The sequence below is a fragment of the Mustela lutreola genome, chromosome X (genome assembly GCF_030435805.1).
Source record: "Mustela lutreola isolate mMusLut2 chromosome X, mMusLut2.pri, whole genome shotgun sequence".
Lineage (NCBI taxonomy): Eukaryota > Metazoa > Chordata > Mammalia > Carnivora > Mustelidae > Mustela > Mustela lutreola.
In genome coordinates, this window is record NC_081308.1 from 41,916,247 (window position 1) to 41,932,404 (window position 16,158).

The 16,158-nt window shown below is 52.7% G+C and overlaps 2 protein-coding genes across 3 annotated transcripts in view; both read right to left on the minus strand.

Moving 5' to 3' along the window:
• SYN1 (synapsin I) overlaps positions 1–3,437 on the minus strand; it is a 47,059-nt gene extending 43,622 nt beyond the window's left edge. For both annotated transcript variants that reach the window (XM_059156896.1, XM_059156895.1), the window contains exon 1: positions 2,872–3,437. In XM_059156896.1, coding sequence (XP_059012879.1) covers positions 2,872–3,248 — 377 coding nt within the window. In that variant the 5' untranslated portion in view covers positions 3,249–3,437. The remainder of the gene's footprint in view (positions 1–2,871) is intronic.
• A 4,213-nt stretch (positions 3,438–7,650) lies between these two features.
• CFP (complement factor properdin) lies at positions 7,651–13,338 on the minus strand. Its single transcript, XM_059156707.1, has 9 exons — positions 13,182–13,338; positions 12,950–13,100; positions 11,322–11,497; positions 10,701–10,871; positions 10,377–10,568; positions 10,006–10,179; positions 9,608–9,799; positions 9,340–9,451; positions 7,651–7,882 (listed from the first exon to the last, which is right to left on the minus strand). The coding sequence occupies exons 1-9, from the start codon at positions 13,243–13,245 to the stop codon at positions 7,717–7,719; spliced, it is 1,398 nt and encodes a 465-aa protein (XP_059012690.1). The 5' UTR covers positions 13,246–13,338; the 3' UTR covers positions 7,651–7,716.
• Positions 13,339–16,158: the final 2,820 nt, after the last annotated feature.

Genomic DNA, 16,158 nt, shown 5'->3' on the forward strand with positions numbered 1-16,158 from the left:
ACTAGAACAGCTGGATAAAGGGGGGTTTCTGAGATGCAGGATGAGAAGGGAAGAATCTTTCACTGAATTTAACAGGTGCTCAATAAATGCTTGCCAGACAACTTCGAAAACAATGGAAAACATTGGAGTTATAATTATGGAAAGGGGGAGGGTCTTGTCAGTATTCCGTAGATAATTAATAAATGTTTGCTGGACGAAAGGAAAATGCAGCAAAGGAACTTCCTGGAGTGCGGGAGTGGGGAAGGGAAATCTAAAGGAGAGCGGCTACCAGTACACAGCAGGGGCCCCATTAATGTTTGTTGACTTCAGTGGAGCAAATTTAGCCAAGAAGAGGGCTCCTGTGTGAGAGGATGCTGGTGAAGGAATTACAGCAAGTGTTCAAGAACTGCTTTATGGATTGATGGAGAAAAGGAGGTGGTTGTTTGAAAAGAATACGGTCAGAGATTAACAAATGCTTTTTGGATTAATTGGTGGGGGGAAGCAGCTGGGAAGATGGCTGCGAAGGGAGGGAGGGGACCTCGCCAGAATACGGTAGGTGCACATTGTGAACTTTCCAGATTGCATAGACTCAAAGGTCAGATGAGGATTGTCAAAGGGGGAATTAGAGCTTCAAGAGGGGGAGGGAAAGAGGCACTGAATATGGGGACCTTAGTATATAGTAAGTGTTTATTAAACAATTGTGGGGTTGAATGGAGAAAAAGATGTAGAGAATCCAGCCGGTAGTTGGGGTTAAAAGGAAGGGGAACTGAAGGAGGGATCTTCCTAGTATGTAGTAATGCTAAATGGATACCTCCCACACTCTGACACATGGAAACTATGCAGTAAATACCTATAGAGTGAATAAACGGCTCTGAATAGAGAGAAAGGCTGCTAGGTAAAGGCAGGGGGGGAGGAGCGATCTAAACAGTAAAAAGCTGGTACTCAATAAATTTAGGTTGAAGTAGACTCCTGGAGAGAGAGGTCTTGAAACAGGACAGCAACTTTCAGACTTGGAAAAGAAGGCGTTCAGAATGGCCCTTATATAGTAGGAACTCAAGTAAGTGTTTACTGGCTTAAGTAGAAGAAAGACCTTTTGGGGTATGGACTTAAGATTGGGAGAGGGAATCCTACGGACATTGAGGGGAGTGGAAAAAGGGTAATCCTTATAAACTGGGCTCTAGATTAATAAAAAAAAAAGACCCTAGGGAGAGGCTTTATGACTGGCACAATTTCTTCTAGGGATAAGGAAGAGATGTCTACTCCCTGCATACAGCAGGCACTGCATATGTGCTTACCGGATCCACTAAAAGAAAAAGACTTGGGGAAGGAGGTGTGTGAACATAGAGCACACAGACAGCACTCCATAAATGCTCACAGGAGCCATAGGAAGAAAAGGTCTCTGGGGGAAGGTGATTAGAATCAAGCACCTGGCAGACAGTACAAAAAGAGATGCTCACTGGATCCATTAAAAGAAAAGGTCTTTGCTGGAAGGTGGGCTAGAGGTAGGCATACAATCACTGGATCCACTAGAGGAAAAGTCTTCAGGGAAAGGGAATGGGGCTGCAGAAGCCTGATCTATGTAAGCTTGATTCTCCATCCATGAAAGGAAAGGCTCTTGTGGTGAGGGCATAGAATCAGGCACACGGTGGTCCTCCTCAAACGCTCCAAGGGGTGAGTAAAAAGAAAAGGCCTCTGGAAAGAGGACTGAAATGGTGCACACACCAAGTATTAGATATTTGATCACTGTATTAACTGGAGACAAGTCTTTATGGAGAAGGTCTAAGGTTGGGTCATGCAGAAGGTGTTCAACACATGCAGACTGATGTCACTGGGGAAAGGGTTTGGGGATGGGGTAAACAGCAGGCAATAAATGCTTGCTGAATACACTGGAGGAAAGAAGCTTTCGAGTAGGCTCACGCAGCAGGCAGGGAATAAATTCTAGGTGGGTTCACCAAAGGAAGGGTCTTTGGAGTAGCCTGAGAATGGAGAATAAACAAGGCCCTTAATAAATGCTTTCTAGATCCATTGGAGGAAAAGGATTTGGGGGAGAGTCTGACGATGAGTCACACACAGAACCTCAAAAATGCTCATGGGACTCATTTGAGCAAAACACGTTTGAGAAAGGGGTTTGGAGATAGGGCATACACCAGGCACTTAGTAAATGTTTTCTAGGTGCTTTGGAGAAATAAGCTCTTGGAGAGGGGACTTAGAGTTGGGACACACAGAGGGCATTCAATAAAGGCTCACAGGATCCATTAAAGGCAACACTTTCGGGGAGAAGAGGGGATGGGATACACAGCAGGCAATCCACGTTCACTGAATAGCTTGAAAGGTCTTTGGGGGGAGGGTTGGGATGGTGCACATACCACACTCTGGATACATGCTCACAAGATCTGTTAGAGAGAAGGCCTTAGGGCAAGACTTGAGGGGGACAAGACACAGAGCAAACTCTCAATGAATGTTCACAAAATTCAGGGAAGCCAAAGGCTTTGGGGAAGGATTCCTAGAGAAGGCACACTGCAGGTACTTGAAAAATGCTAACAAGATCCATTAAAGGACAAGGCCTTTGGGGTGAGGGTTGGCGGGGGGGGGGGGGGGGGGGGGCGGCAAGGCACATTAGGCTCCCGAACGCTCACAGGATATCCTAAAGCCAAGTCTTTGGGGAAGGAGTTACACAGCAGGCGCCGGATAACTGCTCCTTGTATGGATCGAGAAGGCCGGGTGGGGGGCAAGGGCGGGGCACAGAGGATGCACACGGTATAATAATTTAAAGGAAAAGGGTTTAGGCTAGGGGGCCAGGTGCCTGTTACACAAGCCGTGCTTGGTAAGTGCTCGTCGTGGAACGATCTGGGGACCCAGGCCCGCGGGAAGACGTCCGCGGCAGTGGCTTACCAGTCGGTGTGGGGCTCGTCGATGACCAGCAGCACCCTGGCGGCAGCGCCCCCACGACCTGCGCCCCCAGAGCCGCCGCCCACCTGCTCGCTGAAGGTGGCCGCCGCGGCTGCCGTGGTCTGCTTGACCGCGTTGGACAGAGACGAGAAGAAGCCACCACCCCCCGAAGACCCAGGACTAGGGGCAGCCGGAGAGGCCACAGGGGCAGACGCGGAGGCCCTCTCGGCACTGGCAGTCGCGGGACCGGGCGTGGCTCCGGGGCTGGGGGCAGCCGGCGGCGGCGGGGGTGGCTGCGGGCGCTGCAGGTCTGTCATGTACCCATTTGGCAGATTGGCCATGAAGTTGCTGTCCGACAGGCGGCGCCGCAGGTAGTTCATGGTTGCGGCGCGGGGCAGGGGGTCCTAGGGGCAGTCTGATCAGGAGCCGCGGGGGCGGACCGCGCGGGGCCCAAGAGCACTGCTGCGCTCTCAGGCACGACGCGACTCTTCGGTTGCCCGCTGCAGACTGAGGTAGCGCTGAGTCGCCGCCGCCGCAGAGCTGTTGGTCGCGCCCGTACCCCCCTATCTCGCGCCCCTCGTGGTGCTGTCCAGCTGGGCCGGCGGAGGCGCGGACGCGACCAAGGCGACCGGGAAGGGGAGTTTGGGGAGGAACGGTGAGTGACGTCAGCGCGCCTTCAGTGCTGGGGAGGCGGTGGCACGCGCCGGCAGGCGGGGGCGAAGGAGCTGTCCGTGGTGCTGAAGGCGGCAGTGCGCACGCGCCACGCCGCATCCTGTTTCCCCTCCCCCTCGTCCGATTGGGGATGCGCAATTTGGGGGGTGGGGGCGGGGTAGATATTTCTCGGGAGGGTCGGGGTGAGTGGTCATGCAAGACCCCCCCCCCCCCACGCCGCCCAATTCTGGTCTTCACACCCAGACGCACCCACACGCAGGTTTCTCTGCAGATACTCAAGTTTCCAGTGTTGATATTCACCACAGAAGTCATGTGGGGTGTGGGGGGAATAGAGGCACACGCAGAGAATCAAAAGTAGAAAAATAACCTCCTCACCGCGACAGATGGGGGTCACAAGCAGTACCCTGTAAGGGGAGATCAATTTCCCATATCCTACGGGCTCAGCTAGGCAGAGAGAGGGTGTGGGGGTGGCATAGACAGCATCAGACAGGGAGACTTGGACACCTGGGCGGGGTACACAGCCTTGCCCTGGGTTGCTGGGGCCTGGAGGCACAGAGGAAGGACACACATGTGGAGATACATATAGACACAAACAAAATTAAAGAAACACAGAGGCACGTATACACAGAGATCACACTGATCTAGGTATCTACACAGATGCCCAGGGTAACACACGTGGGCATGCATGCATACATGCACGCATATGCCTACACACACACACACACACACACAGGCACCACACCTACACACAGAGACCCAAGGAAACTCAAACGAACATGCACATCCAGACAAATCACATACCCACAGATGATCACGATAAACCTAGATCTGCCACAAAGACACATTCCCTGAAGCTCCAGACCTGATGTGTGTCCATCTCTGTCCCTCCAACCCAGGCCCTACACACACACAGACTCATTCTATATGCCCTCATTGCTCTGCCCTGGAAAAGCCAAAACCCACCATAACCATCTGGTATCGTCAGTGCCCATGGCTGTCTCCCCCGCACCAGAGAACTTTCCACAGACAGAGGCAGACCCATCCTAGGGTATGCACACAGTAGGTGCCAAATGATGTTTGCCACATGAGCAAATGACCTTGATAGTCCAGGCAGCGGGGGCTGTGGAAGCCACCCTGTCAGCTCCTTTAAGATCCTGACTACAATGAAAGTGTGAATCTATTTAAAAGCAATCATTTGTTGACAGCACCCAACTAAGCTGTTTACATGTATTATTTCATCCAACCCTCACAACAATACAATGGGGTGGGAAATGTTCCCATTTTACAAATGAAGGAATCCAGGAGCTCCAATTCATTCCCAAAGGGTCATGTTCACTTTGTGATCCTTGCATTTTTTAAAAAAAGAATGTGCTAGAAAGTGGTGTCAGTGTGGCTGAAACAACGTGAGTGTGTGTGGGGGGGTTGTGGCAGGAGATGGGGTCAGAGAGGTTAGCAGGGACCACATTGAGCAGGTCTTTGTGGGCCATAGTGAGTGAGGTTGGTGGATCAAGTGAGGTAAAAGAAGGTACGATAAGAAAAAGGCAGATTTGGAGTCTCTCTGTCTGCAGGATTTTCAGGTGAATCATCCATTTATTCATTTGTTCATTCTTTATGCATTAAGTCTTTGGCCTTTTTAAACAAGGTAGTAAAGGTGCGGAGTCTAGAGTCAGAGTATTTAAAGTTCAAACTAGGTTTCCACCATATCCCTGGAAAAGTGATTTATCCCCGCTGAGACTTGGTTTCATCTTTTAAGATGATCACTTGACCCATCTCTAAGGGTGTGGGAGGGGTGGGGGGAGGAGGCAACCTTTATATTTTCACGTGCTGTGACTTCCACCAGTAATGTCCTTTACCTCTCTCTCAAGGATGATCTTTGGCCAGGATCCCCAGGACTCAGATTCCATACCCTCTTCCCCTAGCCTCTCCAGTCCTCAAGTCCAATACTTACAAACCATTCTCTACTCCCTCCTCCATGCCAGGCAGCTTCAGTTCTACCTCCAAGGCCTTTGCTTTGGCCATTCTTTCCCTCTCTTTCGTGGATGCTGTCTCAGGCATTCAGCATCCCAGTGTTGCCCAGATGGGGAACTCCCATGAATCACATATTTTCCAACATTTAGAAGTATGTGCTTCTCAGTTTTTTGCTCAGTAACTGAAGTAAACAAGCTGTGCTGGACCCATGGTGCCCTCTCTGGGGCACAGGAGCATCTGCAAGTCTTATAGACCTATCTTGCTCCCTTTAGGAATCTGTCTCCAGAATGCCTCTTCTCAGGGTTCCTATTCCCACGTTTCTAGGACTCATGGCCCCCAGCATCGTTCCCTTTCTCCAGGTGGCTCGGTTTCCAGAAATTAATGTTTTGGAGATTGTTTTGCAGAAGAATGAGGATTTCCCCTTAGGAGTGTCTCAGCTCTCTGGTGCAGAGGTAGGGCTTCTCTGCACTGTCTCCATCTTCTCTAGCAGGAATGAACAAATAGAAGGGGCTCCATGAATGATTTTCTTTGCTGTGCATTGGTGAACCATGACTTTCAAACACACACCCTTGACATATGTTTGTAATCAGTATTGTACCCACGTTTATAACTCACACACATATATGTCCATGACATCTCAATGCACGTGTACATGTGGGCACGTGCACACACACACACACACACACCTATAACTCAGACTGTTATGCACACACATAGGTGTAACTTTACACGCACTCCACATACACTCAATGCATCCTTAATTCTTGCACAGACCTATCGATCTGCATATCACACATACACAAAGATATGTTTCATGATGCCCAAAGTTCCACTGTCTTATAGACATGTACCTCTCGTACCCTCTCCCTTTCAGCTCGTTCCTCCCAAGATGACCCATCAACTGACCTATCTTATGGGGGGAATCGACCCAGAGAAGTGAGCACCCTGACAGAATCCAGGTGTCACTCATCTCCCAACTGAACTCTTCCACAGAGGGGTCCCTCCTCTCACACCACACATCATGCTTCAAGTGTCCAGCCTGCTACCTTTCTGTGCCTCAGTTTACTCCTCTATAAAATGGGAATAACGATAATAGCGACCCTCATAGGCTTGTCGTGGAGTAAATGAATTCATGCTGTGCAACCTAAAACACTACCAGGCACACAGTAAGTACTCTCTAAGTATTAGCTAATACCATAACTATGATGATTCTTGTGATTTGTCTCATCATGAGGGGCTAAGTGTTCAGTAAATGCTAATTAGTGCAGCACTGAATGAGCAAATGCTAACAGCATTAGTGTCTGGGTTTGTTCCCTTCACTGTGGAGACACGTGCTGTTCTGACTCCTCTATTCTCCATGAGGTCCAGCACTATTGTTAGTATACAGTAGGCGTTGATAAGTGTTGAAAAAAATGTTCAACGAAAGGATCGCATATTCTGAGTTTGTTCCCTCTCTCACATGTCCTCTCCTTCTACCAGTCCTCCTCCACCCCAGATGCCCAGACTTCGTCCTAGTATACAGTAGACGCTATAAAGTGTTGAATGAATGCACAAATACTAAAGGAATCTGTGTCTGGGTTTGTCTCAGGGGCCCCTTCTGGCAGGTGCTGACTCTGGCTTCTCTTCGCTCCCGCCCCAGCTCAGAGCACCTCACAGGCACTTCCTCGGTCCACCCCCGGCCAACCGCCACCCCCATTTCGGTCTCCGCTAATTGCGGCATTGGATCTGGGCTGTTGGGAGTGGGTGGGTGCAGGTGTTCACGCGGCTGGGTGCCAACCCTAGCCACGCCTCTGCCGCCTCTGCTCGGTGCCTGATTGATGCGGAGCCCGCCAGCCAAGGGGCTCCGGCGGGTGGGAACCTAGGCATGCCGGCCAATCAGAAAGTGCCCACCAGGGCGAGTAGCCAACCAGAAAACCTGTGACCTGGAGTTCTGCAGAGGGACGTGCTGGACGCCCCACAATGCTGCGCAAGGGGTGGGGGTGGGGGAGGCAGACCCTGGAGCTAAGGCAGCGGCACAGGGACTGATACTCCACTTCACTTCTGCCAAACTATGACCACAGTGGAAAATACTGTTTTCCACAACAAGCCACTGTGACCCTGCTTGTGCTGTACCCTTTGGCCTAGAAGATGCTATTGTCCCACTCCTGGGGAAGTGGCCCATTTATTGAGGTCTGGGAGGGCAGGGTTTCAGAGTGGGAGAGGGAGGTGTTAGAGCTTCTCATCCGCAGGATCTTGGCAGGCAGGCACGTGTAGACATGGCCGTTCCTCCTCCACCACCAACCTCTGTCCCTGCAGAGGTTCGCACCGCGGAAATGGTGTCCCCCAGAAGGTCATGTTCTTCTCACCCTGACCTTCGACCACGGTAATGGTGGGCCTGGGGCATTAGAGGGGGAATGGAAGGGAGAAACTCAGGGAAGGCAAGAATGCATTCGACAAACTCTTATTGAGTGCCTACTGTGTCCAACACTATTAGTTAGCTATGAGATACTGGGCAATTTCTTTATCTTCCCTGTACTCATCTGAAAAATAGGAATAATTGGAAGAATAATAAGACCCAGCTTACTGGGCTAAGTGAGGATAAGCGAGTTCATTTTGGTCAAGTGCACAGGGTGGTGTCTGGTACACAGTTAAGTACTCAATAAATGCTAGTAATTGTTATTAGTTAACAAGAACTACCTTCTCCTACCTCCAAATCCCTTTACATCTCGCCCTATTGCCCACTGGGGAAAAAAACAAGACAAAACAAAATGCCTTGCCCTGGTATTCAAGGCCTTGTTTTGGGGCCCACATGCCTGCCCCAAGCCAATCTTTCTCTCTTCCACTCTATCCAGACTTAGTCCCACATCCAGAATGGTCTGTGCCTGGCTTGTTCCTCCCACAAGACAAGCATTCCATTCATTCACTCTCACCCCCGTTCCCTCAATCAAATCCATTCATTTCTCTATTCTGTCAAGTGCTTCCTGCCTCCACTCAACACCTCTAACTCCTCTTCAGGACCCACTAGAAACCCTAGAGCTGGAGACTATTTCCCAGATGGCAGACCTTCCATGAATTTAAAATCTCCCACTTCATCTAGCGGCTTGACGTATGTGGAAATAAAGAAGGGAGGAGTGAGTGTTTTTCTGCTCTCTAACACCTGGGCCACCAGGAAACCAGCTTTGGGAAATGGTCACCAGGGTCCAGGACTCTGCTCACACAGTCTTGACACTGGGAATGCTTTTCCTGACCCCTTCCTGCAGGGTGACACTGGATCAGCTTCCTCGCTCCAGGGCAGGGTGTCAGCCCCCTTTCCCTGTACCATCTCTCCGCATCTGCCTTCTGGCAGGGCCCTGCTGACCAGGAGCCCTCAGGGAACCCACAGGACCTGGGTTCTCTGTGTCTGCAACTGTTGTGGAAAAGGCCTCAAGCATCTCGGGGTGGTGAGACGTTGAGTGAGATGCGGCGGGACTGAAGGAATGAGTAAGTGGACCAAGGCCTGAGTGACCAAAGGAGCAAATGGAAGTGTAGGTAACCAAGAGGGCCGAGTGCATAGTCACAGGAAGGACTATGCAGTGGCCGTGTTGGCTGAGGGACTGAATGAGAAACTTCCTGAAGGGCACAGAGGCCACCCATTCTCCCCTCAGGAGCCTCTTTCTCGGCTGCTTCTTCAGTGTCTCTCCTCTTGGGCAGGAGGTAGATAAAGGATACTTCTCAAGGCAGGCACCTTAGACCCAGTGGCAGATGTCCTGGTTGTGGGGAGCTAAGCTGACTCTCCCACCCTCACTGCTCACATACAGATCTCGTGACCCCCTTCCTGGGCACGTTCTGCCCCCATTCTGCCCCCTGACTCACGCGAATTTGGGGAGCTCGGCCGTGCAGCGGCGCTGGCGGGTGCGAACGGGGTTGGGTCCACACGGAGGCATGCACAGTCCCCAAGAACTCCACTCCGACCACGAGCCTTTCACTGCAATGAGTCAGAGTGAGAGGTCTCAGTGGGGTGGTGAGAGGGAGAAGGAAAGAGGTGGCAGGGACACGGGGTTCAAGGGAAAGGCAGAACCCCCTCCCCCGCCGCTACACAGGCGGCCCCATCCTCACAGTGGAGTCTGTGGGGGGCACTCACATCTACAGCGCTGGATGTCATAGCAATGACGGATGTCTTGCTGTTCCCCGGGGCACCGCCGGCCACCAAAATCACGGCCCTTGCAGCTCCTCGAGCGTGACTGCTGGCCTGGGATCTCCATACAGCTTATACTGCCTACGCTCCTACGGGTGCAGGGGCTCCACTCCTCCCAGGAGGTCCACTCTCCATCCACTGCAGAGACAGGGAGCCAGTGAGGGGATTTGGAGGAAGGAATGATGACTGGGGTAAGGGGTGGCAGTGAGGAGAGATGGGGGCCGAGGCATTGGGGCTGGGAATGGGGGCATTTGAGGCAGGAACAAAGCATTAGCAGTGGGAACCGGGCAGCAGGGGTGGGTGAGGGGCTTAGGCACAGAGACGGCACATCTCGAGCTACTGACCAGGGCAGGACACGGCTGTGTTGCAGATGTGGGTTCGAGTGTTCTCACCAGCACAGGGGAGGCCCCCATGCTGGGGCGCAGGGTGATCACACTTCCGGCTTTCCAGGGTCTGACCCAGGCCACAGGTCACAGGGCAGGAGGATATGGGGCCCCATGCCCCCCAGCCCCCAGCCACTGTGGGGGTGGGGGATAGGTGTGAGAAGAAAGGCCACCTCCATCCCCCACCCCCCTCAGCCCCTAGACCCTTGAAGCAGACTGCCCCAAACTGAAGCGTTCCATGATCACATGCTAGAAGATCTCTGTCCCCTGAGACGGCAGGGCATCTGTGCCTGAATCAAAAACAGAGTGTCAGGGGCCTCATCCCTGTGTACCTGGGCAGGGTGGCAGGCTGGAGCAGGGCCGGGTGTCGTGCTCCGACCCTGGGCATGGCTTCCCAGGAGGCTCCTTGGAGGGCTCAGGTGCAGAACACGTGCGGCTTCGTCTCTGGGTAGGCGCTTTGGGTCCGCCATTGCAGGACCCTGAGCAGGGGCCCCAGGGACCCCAAGCGGCCCATGCCCCATGTACTGTAGTGGGATAGGGGGTGTGGGGAGACACCAAGTATGGTCACAGTGTGCTGAAGTCCTCCCACCCTGGAAGTTCCCTGCCGTAACCCCCCAGACCCGTCCCCGGTGCCTGCATCAGTGACCTTCACTTACTGGGGCAGACCTGCTCAGTATCACAGGCCTCAGACTCCTGTGGCGTTCCTGGGCAGTGGCCCCCACACTTGGGAGCAGGTTGATTACATGCTCGCTGACGGGTCCGGGTCCCTTTGGAACAGGTGACAGAGCAAGGCGTCCAGGGCTCCCAGTTGGACCAGCCACCCATCTCTGTGGGAGAGAAGAGAGGGGACAGGAGGGAAGTGGGGCCATCATTCAGGGGTCCTTGCTTCCTTGTGTGCCCCACGTCCTCCACCACACACAATCCACCACCATTGCCTTCCCGTGGGTCCTGTTGCTTCAGCCCTCACCACAGACCATCTGCCCTCCTCCGGACAGTGAGAGGGATCTGTCACACCTGGAGTCAGATCACATCTCTCTTCTGCCCGCCAGCACCCAGTAAAAGCCAGTGTCCTCACCATGGCCCACAAGGATGAGGGGGGAGGGGGGTCTCTCCTTGGACCTTGCTTCCCACAGCTCTCCTCCAACCCCACCGGCCTCTTCCTCAGCACTTCGCAAACGTCAGGTGGCGCGGTCCTACCCTCTGGGCCCCTGCCCTGACTGTGAATTCCCAGGGCCAGCCAACTGACAGTGCTCGGCCTCCTCGCTGAGCCTCCTCACCAGGACAGCACGGCTGGTCCTCGCAGGCCTGCAGCTGCCACTCCAGGGTTCCAGGCTCCACCTTCTCAGCACACTGCCCACCGTGGCCTATGCAGCGCCGGTGCCGCAACTGGGATCCCTCGGTGCAGGTCACCGAGCAGGGGGCCCATGCAGACCACTGGGACCATCGTGGGAGCCTGTCGAGGGGAGCACACGTGTGCTACCCTAGCCTGAGCTGGCCAGGGTGGGGGGTGGGGGGGTGGGCGGTGTACGGGACTGCAGGGTGAGGGCAGGCATAGGCGGGTGCGCAGGATAAATGCACGTGGAATGGATTGATCAGAGCACGTACCCCTCAGGGATGCTGGGGATTGAACGGGAAGAGGAGGGCACACAGTAAGTACTTAATAATACCACTGACCTTCATGATTGGGGACCTGGAACCCTTTGAAGTCCCCCAAGGCTAGTTCCAGACATGCAGTAAGCAAATGTAGGACTAAGGGACCATAACTGCTTCAGAAACCTACCAGGCCACCACCATGATTGGTAGCTGGCAAATGGAAACTTCTTAATAGGAGCCATGGTCCCAGTGAGCTCAGAGACCCTGTCAGAGATACCCCAGGTCTGGGGCACCTGGGGCGGCGGGGGGTGGCTGTCTCAGTCAGTTGAGCAACCAACTCTTGATTTTGGCTCGGGTCATGATCTCAGGGTCGTGGGATGGAGTTCCGCATCAGGCTCCACACTGAGCATGTGAAACTCTCCCTCTGCCTCTCCTCCTGCTCTCTCTCAAGAAAAAAAAAAAAAATTTAAGAAAAGAAATACTCCAGGGGCACATGGGTGGCTCCGTGGGTTAAGCCTCTGCCTTGGGCTCAGGTCCTGGGATGGAGCCCCACATCGGGCTCTATGCTCACCAGGGAGCCTGCTTCCTCCTCTCTTTGCCTGCCCCTCTGCCTACTTGTGATCTCTGTCTGTCAAATACATAAATAAAATCTTTTAAAAAATTTTAAAAAAAAAAAAGAAGAGAAATACTCCAGATCTCTCCCTGGCTCCATGCACGGCATAATACTAAATAGCTGTCAACTGTTGACCTTACTAGGGGTCCGGGGCTGCCTTCCAAAACCCTCAAGCTCCCCACTCCCATGGTGTATCTGGGATATATGCTAAGCTGTGGGAAAACATGTCTGGCATACAGTAAGGGCTCATTACATGTAGGCTGGCGTCATGATTAGGAGCCTAAAGCCACCCTCAGAAATCCTCCAACTATGCCTGACCTCTGCAATGCTTCCAGTAGGCAGGAGGGGCTCAGTAAATGTAAGTTATGGCAGTGGTTCTCAAGCAGGGGTGACTCTGCCCTGGAGCGGGGGGGGGGGGGCATTTGACAATATCTGGAGGATTTTGGCTGTCACCATCGGTTTGGGGGGAGTTGCTCCTGGCGTCTAATGGGAGGCCAGGGATGCTGCAAAACACCGGCTTTGCAAAGCACAGGTCAGGCTCCCACAACAAAGAATTTTCTGGCCCTCAATGTCAGTAGAGCCAAGGCTGAGAAACCCCAAGCTCTGGTGGCAATTGGAGACTTGGAGTCACCCTTGGAAACTCCAGAGAAGGAGAGGGCCCAATTCTGGGTGGCCCTTGTACCCCAGGCTCCCCCTCACCTGCATGCCTGACAAAGCTTGCTGCCAGGCTCCTGGAAGCCATAGGCAGGGTTGAGACAGCAGTCTTTCACACTGACACCTCCCCCCAGGAGGCCCTTGCACATGCCGGAGGACTCCTCATACTCGGTGTAGCAGAATACGGTGGCTGAGTCTGGAATAGGGTGGGGGACATGGTCAGCGGTGTGATGAGTCCTGGCGCCCCTGCGGGCCAGCTGGACCCTCCTGCACTCACCTGTGGCCGGCAGCAGGATGAGCAGCAGCAGCAGCAGCTGAGGAACGTGTCCCCGGATGCCCATGTTGAGCACTGCCACCCTACCGGGGAGGAGGCCTGGCTTTGTACAGACTGACCTGGCTCTGGGATCCGTGGCAAAGAGGAACTGGACCAGGAGGAAGTGGGCGGGTAAAGGGCAGCTGGGAATGGAGGGGGCGGGGGAGGCGGGGGGGGGGGGCGGTGCGAAGGGCGCCATGCAGGGTCCCAGCAGTTCCGACTTTTCTACTGGCACCTTTGCCCTGAAGCCTCCTGCTTCCCACCAACTTCCTGTCTCACTCTTGGTCCGATCTTGCTGGTCACTGTATCCCCAGCAAACACGCCCTGCGCACCATATCTTTAGCACTCAATCAGTGTCCCCTGGGCACATTCTTACTGAGAGGAGATGGAGCATAAACTTCCCAGCTGTGTGACCTTGGGCAAGTTGCTTGAACCTCACTGAGCCTCACCCCCCCCCCCCCGGAAATGCGGTCTCTACCACGATGGGGTCAACCTCACAAGGGTGAAAGGAGCTCAGTGTGGTGCTCCTGACTGAGTGGGGCAGGCAGCGAGATCACTGCTTCATCCCCTTTCCTGAGAGTGAGGTTGCCTTCGATCAGCCAGGGCAGGGCAGGTCAGCAGCGGGGGAAGTGAGAAGGGGAACTGAAAAGAGTGTGGGGAGAGGGTTTGAGAGTGAATTGGGGATTTCGGCTGTCCCAGGGCTCCAGCTGGGAACACCCCCTCCCACTGGCCTGGGGGAGGGAATCAGCTTGGCTGTGTTCTTTCAGAGTAACTGGGGATGGGGACAACCCCTCCCCCCCAGCCTACAGCAGAGTTCGTTGCAAAGATTGGGAGTTTAAGGTTTTTTAAAAGTCCTCAGAACAGTACCTGGCATGCAGTAGGTGCTGTGTGTTAAAAAACTCCATTCAATACCTGCTAAGCCCCTACTGGGTGTCAGATGCTGTTCCTGGCACTGGACAGAGCAGATGGTAAGACGGTCAGAAATCCTGGCCTTCGAGGGGCTTATGCTCTAAAAGAGACAGACACAGAATGTCCCCACTCTTGAGGCCTTCCCCAGCTACCCTTTTTGTATGGGACCCCTGTCACTCTGTAGTGCAGGGGCTCTCAAACCTTAGTGTGCCTCAGAATCATCTGGAAGGTATGTCCAATCACAGAGTGCTGCGCCCGACCCCCGTTTCTGATTCTGTAGGTCTGGGGCACGACACGAGAATGTATATTTCTTTCTTTCTTTCTTTCTTTCTTTTTTTTTTTCTAAAGATTTCTAACAGGCTCCTGGGGGGACGCTGCTGCTGCTGGTCTGGGAGACACACTTCAAGAGCCATTCTAGCCACTGACACTTCTTATTCTTTGTAGACGTCATCTGTAAAGATGATGCTAAGTGCTCCTTCTTTTACTGTTCAGTCCTCTTTAGCCCCTTTCCATGCAGGTAAAACCAAGCTCCACGGACCCACTCTTTTCTTTCTTTTCTTTTCTTTTTTTTTTTTTTTAAAGTAATCTCTACACCAAACATAGGGCTCGAACTCCCAACCCCTGAGATCCAGAGTTGCACGCTCTTCCAACTGAGCTGGCCAGGAGCCCCCTCTTTTCTTGTTTCTTATTAGCCCTGATGAGTGGAACTCCAGAGCTCACTTTAAAACCAGGAATCTCTTTAATGAACAAAAAGGAGTCAAAGAAAGTTAGGAAGGCAAGGTCTTGTTTGCTCTGCATTCGTGGAGGGTGAGGTACTGTTCTGTAAATTAGCCCAGAGTAATAAACTTTGATTTGGTCAGGTTGTTAAAAGATAATTTTTTCAAGAATTTTGGTCTGCCGTTATGGGGCGATAAGGTGTGTTGACATCTGTATCCATTACACATGTACTGTTTCCTGATCAGACAGGCGTGTTTTTGGAAGTACGCTTTGAACAAAGGGGCTTTGTTAAGATTCCAAGACTTTAGACCTCAGCGCTGTGTTATCCTGTGGAAAGAAATTCCCCCAGAAACCTGTGATTCTGGTTGGCTGTTTTTTCTAATCACTGGTTGCCCCGGTAATGTTAAAATCAATACTTCCTTTGCACCTAAACGGTATACCCCGAGAACTCCCCGTGGGAAGAGAACTGTTGGTGCTTTCTTTCCCTATGTTTGCGCAATGAAATGACTGCAGATTTCTTATCTAAACAGCATGAGCCAAGTCTTTTCTCATGAAATTATTGCACTGATGATGACATACTTATCTGTTTCTTGTCCATTGGCCTCACTAAAACACCTGCTTGCCAAAGGGCAGGGGTTTGTGTCTGGTTTGGTAACTGCTGGGTCTGCCAGGCTCAATAAACAAGCACTGGACAGATAAACCACTCGTCAAAATTCTAGAGAGAGTCCGATGCGTGTGACAAAGAAGAGTCAAAAATGGAGGTAAAAAATGTGGGCGCCACCGGTGGGGGATCAAGTGTCTCAAGTGCTGGGACTGGACGGGGAGGAGAATCCTAGGTGAGGCCCTGGGAAACTCCAGAATTTCAAATTTTGGAGAACTGGGAGAGGACAGTCCAGCGGTTGGAGGAGGAGAGACCAATGCAGGAAGTGGCTTTTTTCCCATGCCTGGCACATTCGATCCGTGGTCTCTCATACAGTCTCCTTTGGTCTTGGTCATTTTCTCTTACTTTTCTTCCTTAACACAGTTACACACACAATTCTGGACCTGCGGCCTCTACCAGGAGGCTTAGGAACAGGCTCACATACATACTCACATACATACTCAGTCCCACAGCCTCTTGGACTGGCCCTCAGTCCCACGCTCGTGTCATTTTCTCTGTCATGGATTCCCGGTCTCCTACTAATAGTGTCGCGCGCGCGCGCACACACACACACACACACACACACGCTCATGTCTTAACAGCCTCCCTCATTCAGCCACGATCACCAACATCTCTTACCAGTTTCTTACACACACACAAATGCAGTCACGCCTT

Excerpts from the sequence above, each read along its gene's own strand:
- CFP (XM_059156707.1), bottom strand. The coding sequence starts at position 13,245 with ATGGGCATCCGGGGACACGTTCCTCAGCTGCTGCTGCTGCTGCTCATC. Across the intron at positions 9,800-10,005 it reads CACAGCCGTGTCCTGCCCTG|TGGATGGAGAGTGGACCTCC; the intron begins GTCAGTAGCTCG and ends CTGTCTCTGCAG. Across the intron at positions 7,883-9,339 it reads GCCGAGCTCCCCAAATTCGC|GCCCACCATTACCGTGGTCG; the intron begins GTGAGTCAGGGG and ends CTAATGCCCCAG.